At 48.8% G+C, this 27,493-nt stretch overlaps 1 protein-coding gene across 1 annotated transcript in view; it reads right to left on the bottom strand.

The window, feature by feature from the left end:
* GABRA3 (gamma-aminobutyric acid type A receptor subunit alpha3) overlaps window positions 1–27,493 on the bottom strand; it is a 70,687-nt gene that overhangs the window by 26,653 nt on the left and 16,541 nt on the right. Inside the window, exons 3-5 of the mRNA XM_032196420.1 lie at window positions 24,965–25,086; window positions 21,490–21,611; window positions 1,320–1,387 (exon numbers count right to left, since the gene is read on the bottom strand). Coding sequence (XP_032052311.1) covers window positions 1,320–1,387; window positions 21,490–21,611; window positions 24,965–25,086 — 312 coding nt within the window. The remainder of the gene's footprint in view (window positions 1–1,319; window positions 1,388–21,489; window positions 21,612–24,964; window positions 25,087–27,493) is intronic.

Here is a 27,493-nt window from a genome sequence, read left to right as displayed (position 1 = left end):
CGCTTCCCTAGGAGATGGGGTTTCTCTCTCACACATCCGAGTGCATTTAACACCGGAATGGCACACTAAAACACATTCGCTATGCATTTGCAAAATACACGGAACTAAAGCATGCAAGGGGGAAATAATTTATTATTCTTTAACTGTCTTCCTAATTTTAAATTCATTTTGTCAAATCACATTGCAGAGAATACCTTCCTCTTTCCAATACCTCATATTTCTTCTTCACAGTTCATTATACACGCTCCCTTAATCAAATATGCTCCACCTTGGAAGTAATTATCAGTTACTCCCCAAGGGCTGAGATTGCTGAATATATTATGGGTCTCCGCTGCAGTAGAAAAGCAAGTGAGATAGAGAGAGAACTCAGATGAGATTAATACTCTCGGCTACACTGACATTAACTTCTCACCCTGGAAGGAGTGCTCCTTCCAAAGCTACATGAGGCTGTGCGGTGGGGCTAGCACTGCAACGAGATGTAATCCTCCACTAGCTCCTCCACTTCCTAGCACCGGACAGTCAGTGAGGGAAGCCCCAGGTTCACAACGTTGTGGGCGCGGAAAATGAAACCCTCCTGGCTTCCAAGGGGCTCCAAGAGCTGCAGGACATTGCTTCTACTTGCCCCAGCTGTTGAGAGCACTGTCTGCTCCCCCTCCTGTGGTGGGCTCCCCCCAGTCTCAGCGCTGCCCACCTCCCACCCGGGTCACCCCAGCACCAAGTCCCTCTGGGACCAGCGTGCAGAAGGGGCTCAGCACCAAGCCTGAGACCGTCCTCGTGGGGCAGCCCCGAAATGTTGGGCAGCCACCAACAGCCAGCTCCTCCCTGAGCGGCTGGGCGCGTGTGGAGTACGAGCTGCAAGAAACACTGTGGAGAAAGCTCACTATTAATTATGCTCCACAGTCCTGTTTTAATTAGAAGACAAACTGTTGTGGGAATACAAGCCTAGATTCAGACCTCAGGCCTTTTCATTAATAATTTTCCCTGAACATGTCAAAATACTGCAATCAGTTCCCTCTTTTTCTTTTTCCTATTTTGCCTCCTTTCTGGTTCAAGCACTAAGGACCATTTCTTGGTGGAACCTGTTCTCTCCTGGCATTGCCATCAAAACAAGCAAGGTTCTGGCATCCTCCCTTCTTCACATGGAGCACCTTCCTTCCTCCGCACACCGTCAGGCTGAAGAAAGCTGTGTTTACAGGAGATAAAAAGACCCTTGCAGTGTTCTTGAATAGTGCAATGACACCAGCTCTTCAAGTTTGCATTTGCCATTATCAACATCTGATGGGACAAACCATGTGAGGCAACCAGCCAGCAGCACTTACCATGTCTGTGTCCGAGACGGGGCCAAAACTTGTCACATAAATGTCTGTCTTGACTTCAGTTACGCTGTCTGGAATGAAAAAAAAAGGGGGGGGGGATGGGGGGGAGGAGGAAGGGCATGTTTAAAAAGTAATTAGAGAACAGAATTCATTTATCCAGGAAAGGTTTTGACACGGTGCACTTTCATGGCAAATGCCACCCTAGTGAAGCCCTTGGTGAGCTGGCATCACACTTTCTGCTGTACCCTGAACAAGGGCTGATTTTATCACTTGTAATTGGGCAAATTCATCTCTGAGCAGCTCTGCTGCTTTCCACTTTTACACCAAGGATGAGTAGGTCCCACGCAGACAGACGACGTGTATTTGCAAAATGCATACAGCTATGCAGTACATAACGTGGTGCAGATCCACACATTTTCAATGTAGAGGTAAAGCCCTGATGTTCTGAAACTCCTTTTAATCTGCAATCCCTTTGTGTCTCCCAGCCTGATAAATAGCCTAGCAATGTTCCACTGGTTTTAGGAAACCCTGGTTTTGTTACAGCTCCAGGCTTATCTGTACATAAAAAGAATCAATATTCTGATTGCCTTTTACTCCCATCGCGCTTGTTTTCCTGATGAGCAGCTGCTGTTGCAAAGCTGCTGCTCCCGTGCATTACACAAACACCCACATGCCGACACACACTGCTCCCATGGGTGCTGACCTCCAGACACTGCCCAGCAAGAGCCCTGAGCCCCAGTTCCTGCCCAGAGCCCTAAAACTCAGGGCAATCTTACTCATATGCCTTCAGGTAGAGACGGACCAAAGTGCTGCCCAGAACATGGCCAAAACAGCACACACAGCTCTCATTCTGGCTTCCTTCATTATGATCTCGGTGTGTTTCCCAAAAAAAATATCTCTGTTTGCAGGGAAATGAAGGCACAGAGAGTGGGTCATTTTCCAGGTTTACAGCCCTTTGCTCTCTGCCCACTGGGTTATGCTGCAAAATGATGAATGAGATGAGCTTAGCACTATGCTACCATAAATCCCCATTGCTTTAGGGATAGATCATGCAATTGTGCTCCTTTTGTGTGGCATTAGCTGGCTCGGAGCTGCTTTTTGAATAATCAAATTAGAGCCACAAGTAAGAGCTCATGTTTTATCTGTAGTATCCCATTCTGGCCACCGCAGCAGTTCGCAGGTAGCCTGGATGGCCCATTGCTCAATTCAGTTATGGAAATCCTTCCATCCCCTGACAGTTATTTTGCAGTATTACGAAGCTTAGTCTTATGCTTCAAAGTTTTGTATCCAAAAATAAGATAATGCATTCTGGCAGAGTTTTCTCCTTAATGGCTAAAATATACATATACATGTCCTTAGTTATTATGGCTGGAAAGCATCTGATGCAGCCTGTGGCTGATATTGCTGTGCTATATAAGTAACCCTTGATCTTGTCTCGATGTGATAAAAAGAAGGTTAAAGAGAAATATGTATGTGGTACACTTTCTGAAACACTCAGAAAGCAATGAGACAGCATCCTGAGCAAAATGAGCTACTTCTGTAAGACCCAGGGTATTCTCTCCATCTCCCACCAAGCAAGTCCTCAAATGAGATACACAGAAGAAAACTCTAGTGAAGCAAGGCTCTTTAACACATGCAGCGAGAAAACTAATTATATTTTAGAGAAAACTCGATCTCTCTCCCCTCCTGTCCCCTCCTCCCTTCCTAGCATTCAGCTTATCTACAATAAATAATTTGTAGTCACGGCTCTCAGAGCAGACCCATGGCTGCCCATACAGCCAAGGGGAACTGAGCTGGGCAGAGAGGTGAAAGGACCCCCACTCTACAAAGGGACCCTCAGGATCCAAGCTCTGTGGAAGGGATTTGGGGAGCAACAATGAGTTGAAAAGGCAGGACTAGTTTGGGGCACCTTTACATACGATGATGATGTCCTTATCATACTGTAACCTGGCTGTCACAGAGCCCACAGACCCTTTCCCACCCCATCAATCTGGCAAACCCAATCTAAGATGATATTTATTAAGATCTTGTGTTTAAAAAAAAAAAACATTACCTAGGACTGACAGACAGACAGACAGCTCACCCAGACTGTCACGGATGTTCTCCTGCCCAGCAGGATGCCTGCACCCTTTGTGGCAAAAGCCTCACAGAACTTCCCCATTAATATGTGCTCCTAAAGCAGGGCATGGACTGGCCGGGATCCAGAGGGATTTCTGAAATTAAATCGTCCCTGAGCAAGCAGGGATTTCAACAGAGCAGGGAAATCCTGAGATCGGTAAAACACCAGCAGAGCTCCCCTTCCTGCGTGGTGCTGCAACCCAGGAGCTCCCACACTGCTCTGAGCACCTCAGCCCATGATGGTGACGCCTTCTGCTGCAGCGATGGGGAGCTGCTCAGCCAGCCTCTCCTCCTTGCCCTAGCATGTTCCCCCCTCAGCCCTGACAAGGGGAAACCTCACTTATTTTGTGGCAGCAGAGAGAAGAGCATCACCTGCCTCAGTTCAGGGACACCCTAATCCCCAGCCTGGCTGCTTTTTGCAATTCCCACCAAAGATGTGATAACTAAGGGCTGTGCTGTAGTTAGGTGCATTCCCTGGGCCTGCTGCAGAACGTTAAGTGGTGTTTTTCCTTTCCTAGCACTGCTATTCCTTACCGCTTGAAGTTTTTTTATATGCAGGGTGAATTGAGCCTTCAAGCCCGCTGGGAGGCAGGTGGATGCTGCCAGCCCTGTTTTATCACTGGGGAAACAAAAAAAAAAAAAAAAGGAGAGGATTGGCTCAGGTGGGAAGCTGGAGCAGAGCACAGAGCAGAACCCTGGGGGCTGCACCACTGCCCAGCACAGGGCGCGCTGTGCCTCTTGGCACTCTCACCCTCAAGCCCCACGGCCAAGCCCCATGATGGCCCTGCAGCTGACACACGGGGACTGGGAATGAAAGAAAATGCCTCGAAGCAGATATGAAACAAGAAGAACAAGGGATTTTCAGGTTCAGTGTTTGAACATTGGCAGAGTTTAGATACCCAGGTGGTGTATCCTGTTCCCAAGTAGTTCAAGGCTGGTTCCCTTGTTTGTGCCTTTGCCCACTTGTAGGCTCGGCTTATTCCCAAGCCTTGGCACACCTGGGTTTCCAAAAGCATGTGAGCAGGAGTGAGGCTCTGCAGGTCCCTCGGAGCTGCCCCTTTGCTCACAGGGCACAAAGCCTGGCCCCTGCCTGCCAAGCACCGTGCTTGTTCCTGCTGCAGAAATCCCCCACTGCCAGACAGATCTGCAATGCAAATGTAAAACAAAAGCTGCAACATCCCTTCCCACAGTGTTACCATGGCATTCCCTACACCTGCCTGCTCCTTAAAAGCTCCTTCTCCAGGAATTTGCCACACTGCATCTAGCTGCTTGTGCAGGCAATAAATATCCCTATTAGCATTGCACAGAGGGCTGGATTCTGCCACCCCATGCCAGCAGGGTGGGTTGCCTCCCTTTCACGTGCAGGCTGCTGCGGGGGTGCTTTGGGGTTCCCATTTCACAGTACACACTCCCCCCTATCCTCTGCTGCTGCCCAGAGTCCCCTGTGCCCTCCTGCTGGCGCTGGCTCCCTGCAGTCCTCTGCAAGCGGAGAGGCAGATCCCCCCTTCCTGCAATCCCCCTTTTAAGTGCTCATGACTCCCTAGGCCTGCGAGGAGATCGTTATTATTTACAAAACGACCGAGTGCTATTTTTACTCTCTTCTTGGAAGCAGCGGCAGTGCTGGAATACAAATTACACCGCCTCTCCCAGCCCGGCTGTCGATTGCAGGGCTGCCTCGACAAGTGATTACAGGAGGCAGGGGGGCACGGGGCGGGGGAGACCGAGAAAGCTCTTATTAAACATCCCGCTGCACTCATCAAGCGCTGTTTATTTAAGATTCTGGGCCGGAATATAATCGACTCGGTCGGTTGTGTTTCAGCTCTTGAGGTTTGTGGGTGTGCCGAACGCGGTCACGTTTTCCCAGCCGGGGCTTCCCAGAGGCTGTGCCGCAGGCTCGCAGGAGCACTGGAGGTTCCCTGCTGCTGCGTGCTGCTGAAACAGGGGCAAAGCAAAGCTGCTGCGGCTCCGTGCCGGGGATTCCTGGCTGCGGCGCTGACGTAGGGGAGGCTCGCAGCCCTGTCTCGCAGCCGAGCTGGGTGAGCGATGGGACGGGGATCTCCATGGGCTGCAGAGGCTGCGAGCCTGGCGGTAGCCGTGTTTCTGAGCATGATGGCACGGATGGGGCTGGAGAGGAGGATGGTGCTGTCCCTGCTCTGCAGCACCCAGGGGTATGAACCCTAAATCCGCTCCAGAGCAGTGTCTGGATGCTGATGTTTCTGCACCAGGCTCCTACGAACTGCCACAACCTGAAAAGTAGTGACAGGCTGGCAATGCCCCTTAATGCTCCCCTAGGCTGCATTTATCCTTGGCTCAAGACTTTCTCAGCTTGATGAGGTCCCTTATTCAGTGATCTTCCTCCAAGTACCTGTGCAGTGTCCCCTCAAACACACAAAATCCTCCAGGAGGGACTCTCACCACCCTGTGGCGAGGGCAGCATCACCATGCAGAGAGAGGGGACACAGCTGTCCCACATCAGGCAATTCAGTGAGCATGTGGGACAGGATGGGGCATCAGAGCCACCACAACATCCCCAGGAAGGGAACCACAGAAGAGGAGTTTGTACAGCCAGCCCCCACTGCCTGCCTTCCCCCAGGCAATTGCCACACTATCTAATTTTTGCAGCTGCACGCAAGCTTTTTGGGTGTCTCAGACTTCGTTTTCTCAGTCTCCCACTGCAGGGATTTAATTTCCTTTCAGTTTTAGCCTCAGCCCAGGGCAGGTCCCCTGGGGCTCCCTCCCTGCAGAGCACAGTAGACACCAGCACTGGCCAGAGCCAGCAATGGGTCACAGAGGGATATGGAGGGGACGGGGCAGGTTTATTATCTCTTACAAGAACATCACAAGAGACGTTCAATAGAATTGAGCCGTCTGAAATCAGCAAGGTGCTCAGCAGCACAGCACGCAGCCTGCACAGCCCACGCACAACAGCAACCATCACAGCCAAGAGTGTCACCAGCAGGGCTGGCAGCTGGCCCGTGCTTTGCTGACCGGACAGAGCTAACAGCAGCATCAAGTTTAATTCCCTGAGCTACCTAAAACACCATCCGACCCGCAGGAAATCTCACTTGGGTGGAGGAGACAACATCAAGAGACAACAGAGACCCTGCTGACTCCGTGTTGTCCATGGAGGGATGGTAATCCTGAAGGCCACCCAGACCTCACACCCTCTGGTGGCATCTGCCTCTCTCTAGTGAGCAGGGAGGGACATGAGGGTGAGTAGGGTCCTGCTGATCAAGGCTGGCCTTAGCCTCATGCTTCCACCTGCAAAAAGCAAGTGGGCATGGGGTTAAAGATAATGGGATGCTTGTCCACTGCAGACTGGGTCAGCCAAGGACCAAGCATGGGGAAATTTGTACCCTGCAGAATAAACCACAGAGCAAGGAAAGAAACAATATAAATGTCTGAAACAAATGCCTTATCTCAGCAAAAGCAGGGGTGAGTAAGAGCCTGCAGGGGATTGCCAATGAGACCTTTGGATCAGATCCGTATCTGGCTCTGCCTATATGTCATGAACTATTTATTTAATGCAGTTTTGCTCAGCTATTTGCTTGTTTTCAGAAGTGGTCTCCCCGTCTCACCAAGCTGAGATAACTCAGCCTGCGTAACAGATCTGACCCCCCTCCGTTACGCTCCCAGGGTCTTCTGAAGCCTTGTGATCAAAAAGGCACTGCAATTGTAGAGAAAACGAGAAAAATTGCTGCTCTCCTTGAAAACATCAGGCCTGTCCCTCTGTCCTGGGGTGCCGAGGCATCTTCTCACAGGGATGCCTTATCACCCACAGCTGTTGCTCGAATCCCCCGGGACCACCAGCAGTTCCTGCACATCTCCTTGCAAAGATGCTGCTCCCTGAGCTGCGGTGACAAATTGTGCCCGGGTGCGATGGCAGCTGCACGTCCTCCAGCCAGGCTCGAGACAAACCACTGCATCTGTAAGCACAGATCTGCACGTGGTGCCACTGCCAGCAGCGCTCTCTCCTTTCTACCCCCCAGCTTAGATATTTCAGCACAGGAGGGGCAAGAAGTTAAGAAGAATTTCAGGGAACCTCTCAAGAAACAGACAACAATGAAGCCAGCGCAGCCTGCAATTACAAGCGTTCAGTTTTTCAGCCCAGATGAAGTGAGGTGGTGCCTGTCACATCCCTCAAGGAGACAGCCTGCTGCCCTGGCTCTCCTGCTTAGCAGGGCCAGAGGAGAGCTGATGCAACAAAGAGATTTATGTCCTGTCACACACAGCTCACGGTGTATGCAGCTTTGTGACCCAGCTGCACCTAGTGTCCTCTGCAGGAGCTAGACATGGGACCAAGAAGTGACCCAGTCACCCCTTGAGCATGGCCTGTCCGGGATTAATGACACCACCATGCCTAGGTGGTTGTCTCATTCCCAAGCAACCCCTGCTGCCACCTGGGGATCAAACTCCTCAGGCTATGTGGGGAGGATCAGCTCAGTCTTCGGGACAGAAATCACCAAGTGGTCTCCAAATGCTCGTGGCTCTGAGCTCTCTCTGTACCTGTGCAATGTTGGCTGCAGAGTTTGGAGAAGCTCCAGCAGCCTCCCCGAACAGACAGGGGCTCCAACCAGCCTAGGAGCAATTCTGCTCCACCAGTGGTGGGACCAACAAACCTTGCTTGCCTGCAGATCAGCTTTTCCTGCCTGTTTTTTCCTGATGCCTAACACCAGTTGATCTCACCCAGCAACCCTCTCTCTACTTTAGATCTTTTCCCACTCGTCTGCATAATTTCACAAATCTTGCAGGGACTTAAAATCTTTGATATCTACTTTTCAGTCAGCCTTTGTTCAGATCAGGAAACCAGCTCAAGAGCTTTTAGAATACAAAAGGCAGAAGGAAAGACATAAGCCTCGCCCCATTAGGAGCCCAGGAGAAAAAAAAAAAAAAAAATCTACCACACGACTCAACAAAACCATGCTTACAGCTCAGGTAATTTAATTTAGCTTTCCCTCATTGCTCCATGCAGACATACACATATTCTTGTTACTGGGTTAAGTGAGTGACATTAAATACACATCCAGAGGCTAAAAGCAGTATGTGGTGCAAGCTATTGATAAACAAAGTCCAGGCAGAGGAGACGAGAGAGTCAGAAGCAGCAACTGCGCGAGGATGTGCAGTCATGGAGGCTTCACACACACCCCTCGTTCTCACACATCCAGACTACAAACAGAGACTACAAATTAGTTGAGCTATTTTTGCTACAGACAGAGATGAAAAAAAGAATGAACAAAGCTACTGTAGTTACTATTTTAAGGACTTAGGACACCCTCAGATGCTGTAAAGACAGAGGAAGAATACGTATGTGCGAGCGTGCTTTGAGAGCTACAGCTCTTTGAGACCCTGTGGTAATGGAAGAGATGCTACGTAAACATGTTTGTTATATATTATAAATACGATGAGAAGATGTGTGAATATAAATTAGCATACATAATTAAGCGTACTCAGTATTGATGTCTGCCCATGACAGCTAAGCCAGAGGCGCTTGGGGAAGACAACCCCCGTGCAGACACAGCTCGGGTTCCTCCATCAGGGAGCGTGCAGACCAGCCCTGGCAGGTTATCACACACTCCCTTCCTAACTCGGTCTCAGTGAATCTTTCTTTAACACAAACTATCACCTCTGAAGTCCCAACAGGCCACTCACATGCTTGAATAGGAGCTGCAAAGCTACAGATCATTGCCAGCAAAATCCTTCGCTTTGTAAAGCAATTACAGAGCTCTGTAATTCATCAGAGCTCAAGGCAGATCTCCAGGAGAAAAGATAACACTAGGGTGCAATACAAAACTGCTGTTTCTAACCTGATAATCATTGATACATAGAAAATCACTGAAACACTGGAAAACAAGCGGGGAAATGCAAGAAAAATCAGAGAGACTTGCTGCATTACATTAATTTTATGTCATTGCAGAGAAAGACAGAATAAACAAGCCCACTAGAGCATGTGGATTGCAGGCTGAGCCCTGAGCTCCAACCTCATCAGCGCCAACCTGCCCTGAGAGCACAGTGCAGCTCTGCTGTGCCTCAGTTTCCCTGTCTCTCAGCCTCAGCATCACCTTCCCATGCCTCTGGATGTACTGTGTCCCAGACTGCTCTGAAGGCTGGGGACTGCCAGGCTGCATGATGGACAGTAGCATGCAAAAAGAAGTTAAAAACATAAAAATAAAGGCGGCTCCTGGGGCTTGCTGTACAGCTGAGAGCAAGAGTCCATTTAATTCTCAAGCCTGTCCCCTGAGGCCAATGCCAGGTAGTGAGACGAAGATACAAGAAAACCGTAGCAGGGAGCAACACAGTAATTTGCACACCGGTTCCCTTATCTCGCCTGCTAGCTCCTGCCTGGCGTGTCCATCAGCAGGAGAACTTTATCAGCTCCTGCAGCGGCGTGCCTCTGGTGACACCACTGGCATCCATCACCACCCCCAGGGCAATGGCAGACGGCGCGCTCCTGTCTGTGCGCACCCCGATGCTTTCTGTGCCATTTGGAAAGCTGGGCTGTGCACACAGCCAAGGCCTTCACCGAGCTGTCTCCCGGCCGTGATGCATGGGTCACTTGGCTGCATGGTCACTGCTCATTTAGTTTGCAGCAACGCCGATATGCAGTGCAAATAATCTCTAATTTGCACTGCTTTGCGCTGCTCACTGGAGCTTTTTCCCTGATGCTGGAGTCCAGCCCACTGCCTCCCAGTGCTGCCCGTGCCAGGAGCACTGAGGTGCTCCACAGCAGGCTTGTGTGCTCGGGCTGCTGCTTCATCCCCACATGAAGAAAACCTTCTTGGAGTAAGTTCTATGATGACTGTAAATCTTTCACTCCACAGCAGTTTCCAGCTAATAGCGTTGTTTGTCCCACGGACAGGGAGGCTCTTCGTTTACCACTTACACAAGGCAATAAATAGCAAGTTCTCTGTCCTACCCACTACATGAATTACGACATGCTGCACCGTACTCTGACACTCCCATCAGAGATGAGCAGAGGGCAGATACCTCCAGATGTGATTTTTAATTTCCTTTGCTGGGGGGAATGTTTTCTTGTTTCAGCGACATGCACTCAAAGCGTTCCAGTTCCCATGGCAACTCCCTGCTTCCATTTAGATGTCATCTTTCATCCCATCCCTTCGGAATTAGACATCTCCTAGCAGAAGTTTTGAAGAAATGTCTCTCAAATATATATTTATTAGAGTCAGAGCGTACAAGTGTGCTTTGCTGACACGTTTCTTAGGCAATTCACAGCCTACAGAGGAGAAGCTGTCTCCAGAATATGCTGGCTGCCAAGCTGCCTTTTCTCAGCCTCTGTCTTCAGCCAGAACTCTCCCTTTTTTTCTGCCACATAAATATTAGTTAGAAGATACTCTTTTGCATTTTTTTCCTCCTCTCCCTCAATTCCTTGTTCCCTTTGCTCCTCATGCCCAGGCTCAGCCCAGCTCTCTGTTAGCCTGGGGGGTGCCTGCCCAGTTCCACACACACTGGAGGTACCTGCAGGGCCTCTGGGGTATCCCTGTCCCACTGGGGTAGGGATAGGAGAGGGGAGAGGAGCTGGTGGCAGTGCTGCTGCCTGGGTACCTCCCTTGTGCCGTGTTGAAGCTCTCCCACCAGATCAGAGAGAGGCAGCGCCAGCCCCGGCTGGAAACCATGCTAGCGCTCCCTAATAGAGCTGTAACATCACAGCTTCAAATTGCCTTCCTTCAGGAGACAAATCCAAGCAAGCTAATTGCTGGGAGCCGAGTGGATCCGGAGGCTGATGGAGCTAATCCCAGGCATGTTTAAATGCAAAGGCCCAGGGAGTCTCACTCAAACCCTACGTGATCACTGAAGCTCGCTGCTCTGCCTGATTCTCAGGTGCAGCCTGCATGGAAAACATAGAATAAGGCAGAGAACTGGGAGCAACAGCTTCAAGGCCAAGACACTGGCCCTCAATGAAGCTGCACACAAGCCAAAGAGCACCAAAGCTGCACCTCCTGTTCACCCCATTGCAGACACCACGCAGATAAACAGCCCCATTGTCCCTCAGAGAAGTTTCTACATGTTTTCTTAGCCCAGCTTCCAGAAGGGACACACAGGCCCAGGGGACACTTCTTGCTGACTCCAGACTTCATGTTAATTGTACCATCCCACCAGCCATTAATCAAATGTCTTCCACTGGCGTTTTTATTGGAAATCAATTTAATAAAGTAGGTGGGAGTCCACATGCTTCCATAACACCGGATAAATATTCATGGGGACTTGTGCTGCTTTAGCTAAATGAGTTTTTTAAATTTAACTTGTGCAATTTCCTTGTTCCAAGCTATACAGCTTGGCTTGCCCTTGGTCAGGACGCTCAGGAATAACGCGAGGTGGGACACGGCCCTGCGCTGGCTCACTCTCAAGCACACCAAGGAACAATCCCTTGCTCTCTGGCCAACACCTTTTGGCAAAGATGCTGTCGTCTGTAATTGGAAATAGGAGTCTGCTGGGCTCACTGCAACCCCAGCACCACAGCAGAATTCAGATGTCCACCTGGAGTTCAAACCTCACTTCCAGCCCCTAAGAGTATGTGGCAACCTCCGGATGTGCACCATCTGATTTCTGCTTTTCCCTCACTGTTTAAGAACCTCATGCGCTCCAAAAGCAAATAAATGGACACCATGGAAAATGCTTTTTCCTGATGCTTATTGAAGGAGATTAAGGAGCTTCCACCAACCAAAATATCTAACAGGCCAGTGAAAGGACTGAAATACACCCACACAAAGCTTTGAAATGCATGGGATGTGAGTCCCAGGAGAAGATCTGAGCACCAGGCTCACCCTCACGGAGAGGATCTCCCTTCTGCAGCCTCTGAGGGAAACATCTGCTCTGGATTTGGCCCTCATTGCCTGCAGAGCCAGGACAGCAGCAGTGACCAAGGCTCTTCTCTGCAGTTCTCCTCAAAGGCAGCTATTAGTGTCCAGACGGAAGAAAGTAAAGTCTGACACATCGATCAAATTTAGTAGAAAGGCAGGATTCAGACAGCCCTTATCAGCAAGAGATTTTACAGCTTCTAACAGCTTCATTGTTAACTGGAGCAGTGAGGAGCTGCGGCTTCCAAAAAGCGGCAATGCAGGGCAATTCAAGCGCTGCCAGGACTCCTGTCATGTTATCCTAGTGATACCCTTCTCTTGAAAGGCAGTGCTTTAGAAATCAAATGCATCATCATTTTGCCTTTGTTATTAACACAAACTGACTTGTTTTCATCGTTACAGCCTCGACCTAATTCCCTGCGCACACGTTCCCTACAGCAGCTCAGATCTCTGGACAGGATTTGCTTTCCCTGGGCTTTAATGACATGAAGATTGTGACTAGCCCCAGAGATGTGCACAGAAAGTCTAAGACCAAGAAAAAGGTGCAGAGAGCATTCCTGCCCTGTACACATCCTCATGAGCTAGTGACAGTCACGTTTCCTATGGCCCAGCTCCAGGCTGGAGATGACACAAAGATGAACACAGCCCATGAAGAACCACCACTACTCCTTCCCCTCATCCCAGCAGCTACTGCTGGGGCAGAGGTGGGCATGAGACAGTCTACTCACTTAGTCCCATGAGATAATCTAGTCACTTAGTTCCTCCAAAACCACATCTGCTACATGGACAGCTCTCCTGCAAACCTCAGAGCCCTCCGATCTCTCTGATTTCGCCCCTGTTAAAGCAGCAGTCCTTCTTCTGGGAGATCATCCTTGCTGGAGACAAACTGCCTGTCAGCAAACAGCATTAAATATAGGGTATCATATTCAACAGATAATGGCATGCTTTTAGTTTATTCGCTCTTGGATGCAGGTCACACAACTAATGTCATCTCTAAACACTGAAATCCTGGATGTGAAAAGGTAAAGCTTAATTGCCTTGAACAGCAACTCTTGTATTGACTCCAACAGAAGGCCCATAAATATTAATACAGCTATATTTAGCCCCTTTCAATTATACATACAAAATTAAACATCTTTCTGGGAACAAATCAGTCAGGATAGGGTTCAGGGGTTTTATTCTTTCCCTTTTTAATGCATCGAGCATCAAAATAATAATTCTGATAGAGCTGCAGCTCACAAAAAAAAAAAAAAGGAACAGTTGGAGGCAAAGGCTTAAAATACCTTCACCTGGCTCAAGCAACTCTCTCCACACATAGTCACAGGCACCTGCAAACCCCTGGTCCCACCTGCACTATAGCCATGCCCAGGCAGTGCCTTCTGCAGTTCAGGCCCATCTCATTTGTACAGAAATCACATCTACTTTCCTGATTTGCAAATTAATTATGCTTACCTTTCTTTGCCAAAGTGGACTTAATGGTATTAGTGTTACATGACAAAGGGAAGCAATCAGAAAGCCTCTCTCATAATGACAGCAAGATCAATGAGGAAAGAAGAGACAAAGTTTCATGCTTTCATTCTTTAACCCTTCTACAAGCAGAAAGAACCCTTTCCTAGGAAAAGACTTTACCAAATTCTCAACATGTGAACAGGTGAATCTGTCCAACAGAAAGGGCTCTAATCGTTCAAACAAATACCTGTAATTCAATTCACACATACACACAGTCCCTTTACAGAAAGGGCAACTTGTGGAAAGAGAAGTTTGCACCTTCATTTTTTGCATGACAGGGGCTTTATCTGGCTAAAGTGACATTCACAGCTCTACAGGCAATGTGTCTGCAAGTAAGTAGGAATTCAGGACTGCAAAAACCTTATCTGGTCTGTATGGATACAAATAACTTCCTTGACAAGGGTTCAGATGGGTGCAGTAAGCCTTGTGCAAAGCCTTTGCCTCCTACCCCTTTGCAAATTGCAGTGTCTTCTTTATGGTCATCAGCTCCTTTCCTTGACAAGTTTCTTCTATCAGAATTGCAACTGATCCTCTAGAAAAGAGGCACCTGAAATGACTTTTACAGGGTTGAAATAGTGTCTGCAGAATTCTCAATTTATTTTCCTCCAGTCATGAATCATCCCATCCACTGATTCAGTCTGAACTTTGTCAGAAATAGGATCTTCCAGTAGGCTTGGGAAAAAAATCACTTGTTTTTTCCAAGCCTGTTGTTCTCATCGTTTTGGTTTGAATTATGTTCTCCCAAAAGGTAAAGTGAACAGGCTGTCCCTTTCTCACAATGCAAATTGTAGATTGAAAACTCTCTAGGCTATACTCTGTGCTTGTAATTCCCAGTACTCCACAAAACATGCTTAAAAAAAAAAAAAAAAAAAAAAAAAATAATATTAACTGTATGTCTTTCAGAGACACGCTTTTAAAGTAAACTACAGGTTAGTATGCACAGACAAATCATTACATTCTTGGCCCCACCAGAGTCTGTAAGGCTTGCCATTTACCCTCAACAAGGTGAGAATTTCACTCTGACTTTTAGCAGTGTTTGGCCAAGGGACCCTGTACCATTCAGCCTGCACAGCCTTAACAGCAACGCGCTCCCCAAAGTCCCCTGCATCTTCCAGAGCCTCACGACCGTTCCAATACTTTTATTTAATCCAACAATAACCTTTAAATAAATGAAACAGCATTACCACAAACTGGTCTGAATCAGCAGCGTTAATCCCCCCGCCACAGGAGGCCCACATAGATGTGATTTGATCTCTCCTTCCAGATGGAACCAGTCTGAAATCCACCAACACAATCAATGACAAAACATCCTCCAACAGACGCCATCAGTGCCTCTGTATAGGTACATGAATGGCTGCAGACATACTATTTTCTAGCTCAATGAATAAAATACCTGCTGTTTTCTCAATATTTGACCAGTTGTTTCTCCATCGGCTTCCCTGAATAAAACAATTAAAGTTGTTTTTAAACCCAGTAATACCTAATAAAAAACCTTACTTCACACTCTGAATTAAAGACACATTATAAATCCTTTACATTTGACTAAACGGATGGAAATTCAAATAAATGACTTGCTGCCATAGTCCAACAGATCAATAAAGACATCCTTGCAGGCAGTTTATGGCCATCTATAACACCATCTACTAATGTTCTTAGAGCCATCTAACACATGTTCAACATGCTTAAATGTCGGCTCACGCCTTCCGGAGTCATTACAAACAAATAGCATCATCCTGTCTCCAGCACATACCCACCAGCTTCCCTCAGGGCAGGGATGAGCTGCCTGACGTTGGCAATGGCTCGGTGCAGGTGCCTGATGTAGGACTGAAGCTCTGAGTTACTCCAGTACAAATTTCTGGCATTAGAAGTCCTCCATAGGGGTTCATCCTCCTATAAAACTCTCACCCTTTGTGGAAATCTTTCTTCTTGCCCACATACATGGATATATGGAGGGGTTAGTGGGATGGACTCCTCACTGAAAACACACAGCAAGCTAAGGCACTACCTAAAGAGCGGCACACAAAGCAGAGTGATAAACATCTTTCCCTCCCCAGTCCCTGCAGCCCAAGGACTTGGTTATTTCCCCTCTGGAGAACCCAGGAGCCCAAGGACAGCTTCACTACGATGCTCAGCTTCGGCTGCACAGCTCCTTCAGGGACCTGATGCCGTGCTTGTCCCCTCCACCTGGCCATGGCTCCGATGGCCCTGAGGGACACGGCGCTGACCTGAGGCTCAGGTGCCATTTCATGCTAGAAATGATCAATCTTTTCACAATGGATTTCTGACCCCTCCGGAATGTTTGTGATATCCCTGAAGCTCTGATACAAGCTTGTTGCCCTAAGCAAATTCATAACTTATTTAAGAGAAGACTTTCACCCTTAGGCGTAGCTGTCAAGCCCGTACTCCTCACTCGCCCTCTGATGTGTACATGCCTTTACGCGCGGAGCTCCCTCTCCCTCTGCTCTGTGGATTTAAGCAGCAGCACCAGGGATTTCTACATGAGAAAGGAGAGCATCAGGGGCTGCGCAAATCCACAGCAAAGCTGCCTTCAGAGAACTGCACTCGAGGGGAAGACAACCTTTCTTTTTTTTTTTGTATTTGTTCATAGATCTTAACTTCAGAAGTTCGACAAGACAGAGCAGGGTCCCCATTGCCCAGAAAGGTAAATAGAAGAAATTGCTGTTCAGGCTATGCCTTGGCTTCAAATTAAAACTCATCAAGGAATCTCAGCCAAAGACAAAAATCTGAGATAAGACATGGATTTTCTCTAAGAAAGAGTCAAATTCCTCCCTGGAGTAATTAGTGCAAAGCATGAAGTCAGATCAGAGAGAAAAGATGAGAAGTTCGGAGAGGTGAACACTTGGAGAGAAAAACAGGGTAAACACAGTCCTGAAATCCTGGAAATCACAACGAAACACACTGGGTTTGTCATCTGGTGTTTCTCTTGCACAAACAGCAGATCAGGAAACTGTTTATGATGCAAACCGTATGTAAGTTCACAACACAGGTGAAAAGACAGCATCCTGGTGAGCAGAGGAGCCAGAGGGCCTTGGTTACTGGGGTCAGCTCTGCATCAACAAGGAGCAGTTTGGGAATTTTCCTACTCTGTCTCAACCCCTCCTCTTTGATGGTCACACAGCTGACAAGCTCCTACCTGCAGGTCAGGACAAAATAACAGAGGCATGAGGATGCAACACACTGAGCACCAAACATCACTCAGGTGTCTCTCAACCTAAAGAGAGCCACTCTCAACCCAAGACCAAAACTTTTTGGCTGTCAGCACTTGAATCAGGGAAACACAGGTGGCAGAACATGGATCCAGATGTTTCTTGCTTGCTTAGAGGCCATCATGCAAGCTACACCATCATCAAAAGAAGAGAAGACACCACACCACGGAAAGAAAACAGGAAAAAAAAAAACAGTTGCAGTGCACTTCAGTTACAGAAGAATAAAGGGAATACATCAGCAGGATAAATATTAACAGGTGGCTACAGATCAAAACCACTCACAGGGCAGAGCTGACAAAACAAACCCAGATAAAAGGCACCAGAGGCCCGTGGTGGGCAGCCCTGATCTGAGTCCTACTGGCAGAGCCCAAATCCTGCCTTACCCAAAGGGTGTCTGTGCTGAGCCCAGCAAGGGCAGGGAAATGCTGACACAGTGCCATGAAAAGCAGCCTGGTGGAGGTGAGAAAAAGGAAAAGAAGGCAGCCATGAGCCCAGGCTACTCTCTCATCCTGGTATACCCAGATGTGAAGACACAACGTGGGGCTTCCCCTCTGCTGGGGGACCCACTCGCTGCCAACCCTGAGGCCAAGGAAGTGGTGCCGTGCCCTGTCCCCAAGAGAGAAGGGACCAAGGGGGCCACATGCCTTGTTCTTCTTGCAGGTGCATTGCTTTAATCCAGTTGCCCATGTTTGCTGGTCCTGGTAAACCCCACGCTGTTCAGAAGGCTCCTAACCCTTGTCACAGCACTGGGACACAGGGCAGCAGGATGCTTGTCCTGCCAGTGCTCCTCCAGCAGGACCAGGCCAGCCATTTGCAGGCCCCAGAAAGATGTAGAAGCTTTTCAGGCAAATACTGAGAGTTATGCTGCAGGTGATGCTGCATCCAGGAGGAACAACAATCATCAGTAGCAGCTCAGCTGCTACAAATTGCCGTTTAATTGCAGCAAAGAAACTGGCTCATCTAGAACGTTTGAAGCCTATCTTTTCCAAGAAAATGACCAGCCACTCTCTCCTTGTGGCAGAACCTTTTCCTCCTTGGCAGCCCCTGGAAAAGGCCAACAGCTTTCTGGAGTCGAGGCTTCCCTGGTCACCAGTATGGAGATTTTGTCCAGCGCTGCTCCACATGTTCTCAGGACCTCAGCCTCACACCAAACACCGCAGACACTGACACCCTCTCCAAAGCAGAGATCCTTTGGCTGAGAGAAGAGAAATCCCTACCCTGCTTTGCAAAGAGCTGGACACACACAAGATAGGTGTGTTTAGGTTACAACACAGCATACCCAAACTCCACCAGTTAGGAAATAAGGCTGCAGGAGGTAAGAGCTGCACAGGGACCACCGCTGAACCCCAAACCACCCAACCACAAGCACTACATCCCCTCTCATGGTGCCAGGCATCCATCTGGCTGTGTAAGGGTTGCACATCAATCACTCCTCGCAGAAAGCAGCACAGGAGCATAAAGGGTTTTCTGTGCATCGTTCTCAGTGGATCACCCAGTGCCTCATCACTCACATCCCACTCCCTGAGCACCCTTTCCTTTCAGCTATAGGATGCCTCTCCCTTTGTCTGCCATTTCTACCTATTCCTCCTGGCCACCTCTCCTGCCTCCAACCCTCCACAAGAAAGGTGAGCTCCAGGTTCAAAGCAGAGACCTCTCTGCACGCCGGCTCTGCAGGGTGCCCCAGCAGCAAAGAGAATTTGTGGGCTATAAATAGAAGCCCCTCGCCACGGCCCCGCAGGGCCAGGACAGGATCCACATGAACGCACAGATCCGGACCAGGAGGGGAGGCCAAGGCTGCCCACAGAAACTCTCTCAGCAGGAGATTTTCTTCTCCTGCAAGGTTGGCCGTGACAGCAGATGTCTGCATCCCCTCAGGGTCCTTGTCTGTTCCCCTTCTGACTTAATAGCCCATCTGCACTGTGTTTTCTCAGGGGAAAGACAGGTTATCTGCTGAAAGTTCCTTCCTCTCCAAGCCCCATAATGTGACCTGTTTATAAAGCTGCCCCTTTCCCAAACCCAGGCTGTAGTTCAGTGGTTGTGGGACCAAACTCAGCACAGGACTCGGCCCTGATCAGAGCAAGCCACCAGGCAGAAACAGGGAAGAAACTTTCTACCAGCCATATAAGACCTCCTGGTGACACAAGTGGTGGTGTCCCCACTGCTACGGGGTTGTCCAGAAGAAGGAGGGGGCTGACAGATACCTTCTCCCTCCTGGCCAGGAAAAGCATCCCTCTTCTTCTAACCTCAGTGTGTGCTCACAAACCTCAGCGTGCCATCAAGACTGCGAGGACTACTGGTTCGAGAGGATGCCCTGAGCCCCATCCCAGGGCCAGGCACAGCACAGAGGCATGGGGACACCCTCCTGCAGCCCCGGGTGCTCCGAGCAGGCTCAGCGCCGCTGCGCTGCGCTCCGCGCCGGCGGCATCCCGGTAGGCAGGGGAGCGCTGGCATGGCAGCTATTAGAGTGGGTGGCAGCAGATGGTGAGAACAGAGGGGATAGGAAAATAAATACAAAGAGGCTATCTTGAGGGGAGAAGTCACCACATCAACACTCTGTTGCTTACACAGACTTCTCCCAAAGCCTAAACAAACATTGCTCAGTTCCCGGCGCGCGTGGAGGAGGCTCTGCTGGGTGCGGGGGCAGGTGCCTGGGCACACCCAGCCCCACAGCCTGCTCATATCCTGACCAAGGGTTTTCAGACGGATGTCCATGACAGAAAGCAGGGAAAATGGGGCCAAGAAGTGAGCCTGCATGTCCTGCTGCCCTGTTACCCACTATTTAGGCCAGTCCATCCTTCCATTAGCCTGTCCCCGGCACAACCCCACCATATCTGCCCTTTTCAAATACCAAAGCAAGACTGCATGGTGTTAAGAGATGCTTCCTCCTGAAGTCCTCACAAAGAAAAGCAAGTGGAAGATATTCCCAAGGGAAACAGCAAGAGCCTGGTGCTGGGTCAACATGGGTTGCCCCCTGCTATCTACAGGCAAGCCAAGGAACAGTGCAAGTCACCAAACCACCCAGCAACACAATGCTAGTTGTGCTAATCTGGAGGAAAGCAGTCCCTTTCCCAGTTTTCACATAACCTTGGACAACAGAAACTCACCTCATGCTAACAATCATCCTAGAACTGCCAATTGACCCCTAAGCCTGCAGCAAGATAGTTTCTGCCCTTCTGGCCTCCAGAGTCCCCCAGACCTGTAACCTTTGTCAAAACTTCCCACCTGGGTCTGCCAGAGTGCTCCGTGAGGGGAAATCAGAGGTGAAAGCACTCTTTGAGCATGCAATGTCTGGTTCAGGCAAAGGCAATTTATTATGTTAAGCACATTATTAAAGGATCTAAAGCAACAGAGCAGAGATATTCCAAGAAAGGTTTTAACTTTCCCAGCAAGGGGGCTCCTGGGAGTCCTCTTGTTAATACTTTGCACAGGGTAGTCTGCAACCAAGCCTACAGTGAACATAAATGCCCCCTCAGTCCCCTCTCAGAACTCGTTTCAGTTAAATCAATACAGCCATCGGGGAGACTTGAGGAAGCAAAGCTATTAGTGGGACCGCAGTTAATTCTGGGGGAAAGAAACAAGCAACAAAAGCAATAAAGCTGATGGATGGCCTATGCAGATGCTGTAACCCTTTCCTGGCTGGGCTCTGCAGCATGGCAGCCTGTCAGAGGTAAGGATGCTCACTGGAAAAAACCCTTCTTCCCCAGATTATGCATGGTTTCTGCTTGGGGCCATAGCCGTCCTGGAGAGATGTGAGCAGAGGGACAAGGCAAGGGCAGGAGAGGGGACTGGGCAGAGGAGCAGCTGGTGCAATTCCAGCCTGTTACTACATCACCAGAGCCCCCATCAGTATGCAAGGGAGAGAGAAAGCTCATTCCCAACCCCCCTTGGCAGCCTGGCCTTCAGGGAATGGCAAACACATTGCAAGTCCAGCTCTGTGTGGGAATCGCAGCCCAGCAATGCACCGGGAGCAACATCTTCCCATAGCTTTTCGCTCCATATGCTATGCTAGGTGCGTGCCATAAGCATTAGAAGTTAACCACCAATGTTTTTGCTTTCTAAAGCACAGCACACCAAAGAGCTCCCTAGAGAGTGGCTACATAGGAAACACCTGAAAGGACATCAAAAGAGGCTGTGCAGCAAAGCCTACGGTCTAAAATGTAATACCAACACGAGTCAAAGGTTCTAGAGACTAGTAGTGTCATAATTTAGGACATCACAATATCTATTAAATTAGTGGAAATAAATAAAATCCTATTTGCTCCATCTACAGGCCTATCAATGTAATGTCATAGCAGGACACAACATGCATGGAGACTCGCAACACTCTTCTCACAAAACACCAGTGAGATAGCACAGACCGAAATTGGGGAAACCAGCAACAGACTGGCTCTAGCACTGAACCAGACTCTTCTCCCAACAGGGGCAGACCTGTTCAAGCCCCCTGGGCAGCCCCTCTGTCCTAAAGCTATGTGGCTGCAGAGCACAGCTTCGCTCCATCCAACTGACCTCCGAGTCCAGGCCTGAGGCGGTTGTCGTAGCCATCCAGCAGCCTGTCCAGGATGCGGGTGAAAATGGTGATGTTATCTTTGCTGTCATCAATGACGTCGGAAACATGCTTCTGAGAAAGCCTGGTGCATTTGGGGAAAAAAAGAGGAGAGAGAAAAAAGCCATGATCAGAAGAGAAACGTTCTTTATATTCTCCGAGCACTTATAGAAATGAAAAAACACTTATCTGTTCCCCAGCCTGCACCGCAACAGCCCCAAATTGCAGGATGTGGCACATCTGTTGATAGGACCACATGCACAGGACCCTCTGCAGGGCTCCTCAAACCAACCTGCCCAGCCTTAGGCTGCCCCTAAGAAGGATGTTGTAGGAACAGAGGCTCCAAAACCTCAGGGTTACCCAAGTCCTGGTTTCTCCTTGTAGGAGGCAGAGTAAGAGGTGCCAGTAATTTACCCTATCAGCCCACTTCCAAGTACTCTGCTCCTGGGAAGAGGGAAGGGAGGCAGAAAAATTGAAATCGGTAAAGCAGGATGGGAGGCTGAGTCCATCATTAAAACTGTGAACCATTTCTGCAGTTTGTTGAACTTTCCCTGTTTATAAAATCAAATGAGTTCTCATGTACCTATCTCCACTCAGCCCAAGAAGCCCAGGAGCCCCAAATAAGATGATTTCCTTGGGGCATTTTCTGCCCCGGGTGGAATAAAATAAGCAGCAAATTTCTCAAACAAAACTCATATCACCAAACAAAATATCCAATGCAATTTTGCAAGCCCAAAGGGCTCAAATAGTAAATTTGCATTTTGTGTCTCCCTCTCAATCAACGGAAAAGGAGCCCATGGAGCCTAGTGAAAACAGCTGCTTCTAAAAAAGATTTTGGACAGCACAGGGTATCAGTGCTGCAGCTCCAAGCACAGCTTTTCCCAGCAGAAGTAGCTTTTGGGACTAAAACTAATGGAAAGGCAGAAAATTAAGCAACAGAAAACCGAAAGAAGTAAAAATCTATAGAGATGCAGAGATTGCAGGGAAGATGGAGAAGGGAATAAAACAGACACCGATTAATAAAAACAAGAAAGAAAAAAAAAAAAGAAATAAAAAAGAAATAAAAAAAAGGCAGAAACCTACATGACAATGGAAGAAGCCCAGCCAGCCCCCAGGTATAGATTTTGCTCTCCATTTTTCTGTACGGGAGGCATGAGCAGCCCCAGAGCACAGAGCTCGCTCCAGCCCACGAGGCTGCCTCAGCATCCCCTGGCAGCTTGTGGGGTGCTGCCGCAGGTTTAAGCAGGAAAAAGCAGGGACCGAGAAGTAATTATGGAGAGAAAAGAAAAGGGGGTGGGGGTGAGAATGTCAGTGAACCAGTTCAGAGCTTAATCCTGCAGCATCCCATCTGGTTAGATCAACCACCCCTGACACTCTGGGTCCATCTGCAAATACTCTGCAGAGGGCTGAGAGGGTGACAAGAAGCAAAGCTGGATTGGAGTTCTCTGTCAAAATGTTCTAACAGAAAACCAAGCTTCTGTTAGATAAGGGACTAAAAAAATGTTTTTAAAAAAGAAAATGGAGGAGGGAAGGGTGTGGGTAATTTTAGAGTCAGGCTGAATTAATGTTATTCAGCACGTTGTCACTAATTGAAATATTTCATTTGGGGTGATTTTGACATTAATCAGTCAATGACCAAACACTGTGGGAAATTGCTTTCCAAGTGTTTGAGGTTTATTTCTCTGGGGACCAGATCCCTCTTCTCCTGAGGCTTCTCAGTCTATAATTTTTGGCAAACCACTATCTGTTCTCATGTTGAGAAGTGGCCAAGCCAGGAAGCTCAGCCTCCAGAAGCAGGCGTGAAGTGCTCGAACTGCAGCTCCCATAAGCACGGGGCAGGGTGGGGAAACATCCCCCAGCCCCAGTGCAACCAAATCAGTTCTGAAACATCAAAACACCCCTGCTATTATGAACTGCATCGCAGCCTTTTTAGACTCACTTGAATCAAAACACGGTTTTGGCTTTGCACCTGAAGTTGATCATAAAGCAGAATTGAAGGATCTGCACTCCCTGAAGGTAAGGAGGATTTTAAGGAATTTAACAAACGTCTACAGTAATTAGTGAGGTTTCAATTGTGTCAGCTTTCACTAGATGTCATGGTTAAAAGCAATCTGTACCAGAGTATGCTGATGGGTATATAACCATCTATAACTTATGAATAGCTAGCATGCTCATGAAAGCTCATTCATTAATGTTTTATAAGCTATCTTTAAAAATTACCCATAATATAAAGAGGGAGAGGACAGATTTTTGTGAAGGAACTCCTGGCAGAGGCTCAGCAGCGATGGGAAAAGTGAGTTTACAAATTTCAAAGCCACTTTAGCTTAGCCTGACTTTTGAGGCTTTGACTTGAACGCGAGCAGCGTGGGATCAGCTGGGGAGGCACCGTGGGAGCACGGTGCAGGCAAGGAGAGGATCGAGGGGCTCCAGCAGGGGAGAGCCACCAGCCCCACTGAAAAACTCAGAGGAGCTGTGCAGAGGTGTGTGGCTCATGGTTTAAAACCAATTAAAAGCTTTTAGGCAGAGAAGACAGTTTTACAGCAAATTTAATTAGGAGAGGCTCGAGGAAAAGTCATTGCCTCACCGCTCATCCCCGTGCACATGCTCTCTTGAGAGCTGGCTGCCACGCTGGCAGGTTAGTGTCTGAAGAAGGGGCCCCTCGTATGTGATTTAGGAAATGAATCCTGCAGCGGGGATGGCAGGTGACAAGGGAGCAGCAGCAGCCATCAGACGACTGGAAGCGAAAGGTCAGCAGGAGGGAAGGGGGAGGCAGTGACTGCAGCTGTCCCCCGGCGGCCAGCACCACGATACCAAGGTCAGCATCTGCACGTCCAGGCATACACGGGATGCATTTGTTTATGCAAAATTGGGTGCAAGCAGCTGAAGTGGTAAGAGCCTGCAGCTGGGCAAACAGCTGCATGCAGAGGGGGCACAGACAGAGCACTGAACCAGGACATTTGTTCCTGCATGAAAATCCTCGAGTGTTGTTGGACTTGTACAGAGCAGACATTTGTGTCTGTACTGAGCACTCTGAAGATAATTTTCTAATTCTTTTATAGAAGCCACATATTACTTGCATCTCTCCCCCTCAGCTGTGCCAGGGAGGGACCTGCCACACTTCCTCAAAGGGCTCTCCAGGCTCCCCAAGTCTCAGCAGAGGCTCAGGCAGGACAGGAGGAGGGTTGCCAGGCTTGTCACAGTCTAACAGCCTTTCACCCACCCCTAGAGGCCAAGAAGAAAGGCTGGTGGCAGTGTCCAAAGCCAGGAGGTCTCGGAGGAACCAGGGGCAAGGCTCTGCATTTATACTAGGGCACCCAAGGAAACAGATTTCTTAGTATTTTACCCTGGACTGCTTCATCCAGGCACCAACTCAGATATATTCAAGCATAGCAAGGAGACTGCAGCCTTAGCCAAGGGCCTTGGCTCTCACCACCTTACCCAGCATCGGCAGGGAGAGCAGCAAGCAGGACCAGGACTCCAAGGCCAGTGAGACAGACAGACCCCCTTCCCGGGAGCCTGGGCGCCATGGTCTCGGCACACAGCCACTGGGTCTTCACAACCTGAGCACAGAGGGGAAGGAGAGAAGAGGAAAGATGTTATTTATTGGCAGGAAAACGATCAGGTTAATTCTGTTTTTCCCAGCGGTTCATGCCTGTTGGCCAGAATTCAGTATTTCTGGGGTCTCCAACGTGAAGTCCCAAAGGCCCCACAGGGACCAGCAGCACTGCCTGCAGCACTGCTGGCCCTGGAGAACCTTGTGTGGGGTCAGAGCCAGGGGTGTCCATACATAGAGCTCTCCAGGGGCTTTGACACCTTCCAGTCACTGCACAGTTTCACTTCCAACACCTCTTTTTACACCCATTTATTTCCCCTCCTCACCCCATACACCCAACCACCATGCCCCCTTGCAGCAGCTCCCTCACCTCATGCTGCTTGGATACACATGTACAGCAGAAACGAGTCTTAAGACCCATTCTTTCCCCAAATGTCTTTCTGGACAGTTAGGTCCTCATTTAATTCTGGTAATGACGCCACCAGAAACTATTATAAAGTTTGGGTATTGAGACCCAAGCAGTGGGAGTGTTCAACTGTACCACATGTAGCACACGCAGATTTTTCATTAATGCTCAGTTTTCCTTCTATCGTGATGTTATTACACATTTAACCACCTTTCCCCTTTTATGTACCCCATTATGTTGATGCACCTTGGAGCAGCAGCCTGTATAAATACAGCTTGTTGTGATGCCTGCCCGAAATAACACCTCCACTTGGCACAGGCTGGTCAGTGCCGCAGCAGCCAGGCACGACCATGAGCTCCCAGAGCAGCCAAGGTGCCCGAAGGTGAAGGGGACAGCTGAGCTGTGAGAGGTACTGAACACCAGGGGTGTGCAGACATGGGATCCCCCAGCAGACATCCTATACAGACAGAGCAGGGTGGGAGGGATGGACTTGGAATCCAAGTATTTGCTGACGAAGCACAAATTAGGGATTGAACATCTGCTCCGTGGGAAATTCCAACAGTTTAGGGAAGCGTGTTCCAAGTCAGAACAAGGACAGCTAAAATGTTGATGTTTCTTACGAGGCAAATCCAGAAGTCCTTAAATTAGCAGCTCAACAGATTTCATTTCAATTTTCTTAAACTTGCATATTATACAATAGGATTTAAACACTTCTTTCTGAGACAGCTTCAAGCAGTAGCCAAAAGCAGAAATCCAGTGCTCGCTTCCCCCTCCCTTCCCCACACCACCACTGAAAAGACTCATTGAAATCAACACTTGCCCATTCAAATGTGGATTTAAATTAATGGTTTGTTTTGGCAGGATTCGCACTGCCAGCAGTTTTTGACCAGTACTATCCACATGAACCAGGACCCTCCACTTTCTCAGTAGTGCCTCCTGGTTCTGCAGGAACTCATATTTGGTGAGACCACAGGCTGGGAAGATCATACACCAAGTGTGGGACAGAGCAGCTGAAGAAAAGAGGACCAGAAAATGAGGCACTGAGGTAATGCAGAAAGAGATCCGGCCAGGAACAGTGACAAAAGCCACTTCTTAGTGTCTGAGCCAAGAAGCTCAAGACAGCTATGTTTCCACCAGACCTTGTTCGTGCAGTTTTCCTTCATTATTATGTGAAGATGAATGGCTAATTTTGTATTTTGGATAGTTCTGTTGAAGGTGTGAGCCAAGAATAACAGGGCTGCCTGAAAAGAAGTTAAATGCATGCTCTGGTCTTCATTTTAAGCATCAGGACCAATTCTGCATACCTGCATTGGGACAAATTCTGTTTTCACCACTTTTCCGAGTGACTACTTTGCCAGACATGCCTGTTTTGCTATGGATGCTCTTATGGACTCAGGAAGGACTGTGCAGCATAAAAAATAGCTTGGCACTGCTTTCTACCTCTTTCCTTTGGTTCTTGTTCCATATTTGCCTGGGGGAGTTGGAGAGAAGAGGCTCTGCTGCATTTTCCTTGCTCTTTGTCTGTTACACTTAGATGGATTGTAAAACAGACCCAGTCCTGAGGATCATGACTGACATTCCTGACTAACACAGGGTCTGTAACTGTTGGTGATGAACCCTGGTAGCACTGAGACAGAGCCAGGGCTGGCCAGGCAGCACTAGGACAGCCACAGAAGGAGCAGTTCCCCCCTCAGCACTGTTGCTCATCACCCCATTACTAGACAAGCACCATCTCTGGAGGATGCAAGGAAGCCACTGCAGGGGAGGTTTTCACTCCTTTCCATAAGGCATACGGTTCTGGGGCTCTTTCAAAGCTCCTTTGTACATCCACCTTAGCCAGAGCCCAGTATTGTTGGTTCCCATAGCACTGCAGCTCCCAGCATCACCTCTGTAAGGGTGGTGTATGCTCAAAGCTGCTCTTCATTTCTCTATTCCATCTGCCCATGGCTCATTTCTTAATGGCACACTTAGCAAATGCATTCATCACTAATTCTGCAGTTGCTGGTAA

Source organism: Aythya fuligula, chromosome 13 (genome assembly GCF_009819795.1).
Source record: "Aythya fuligula isolate bAytFul2 chromosome 13, bAytFul2.pri, whole genome shotgun sequence".
Lineage (NCBI taxonomy): Eukaryota > Metazoa > Chordata > Aves > Anseriformes > Anatidae > Aythya > Aythya fuligula.
Note: the sequence above shows the minus strand (reverse complement) of the source record. Positions and strands in the feature narration are given on the sequence as shown.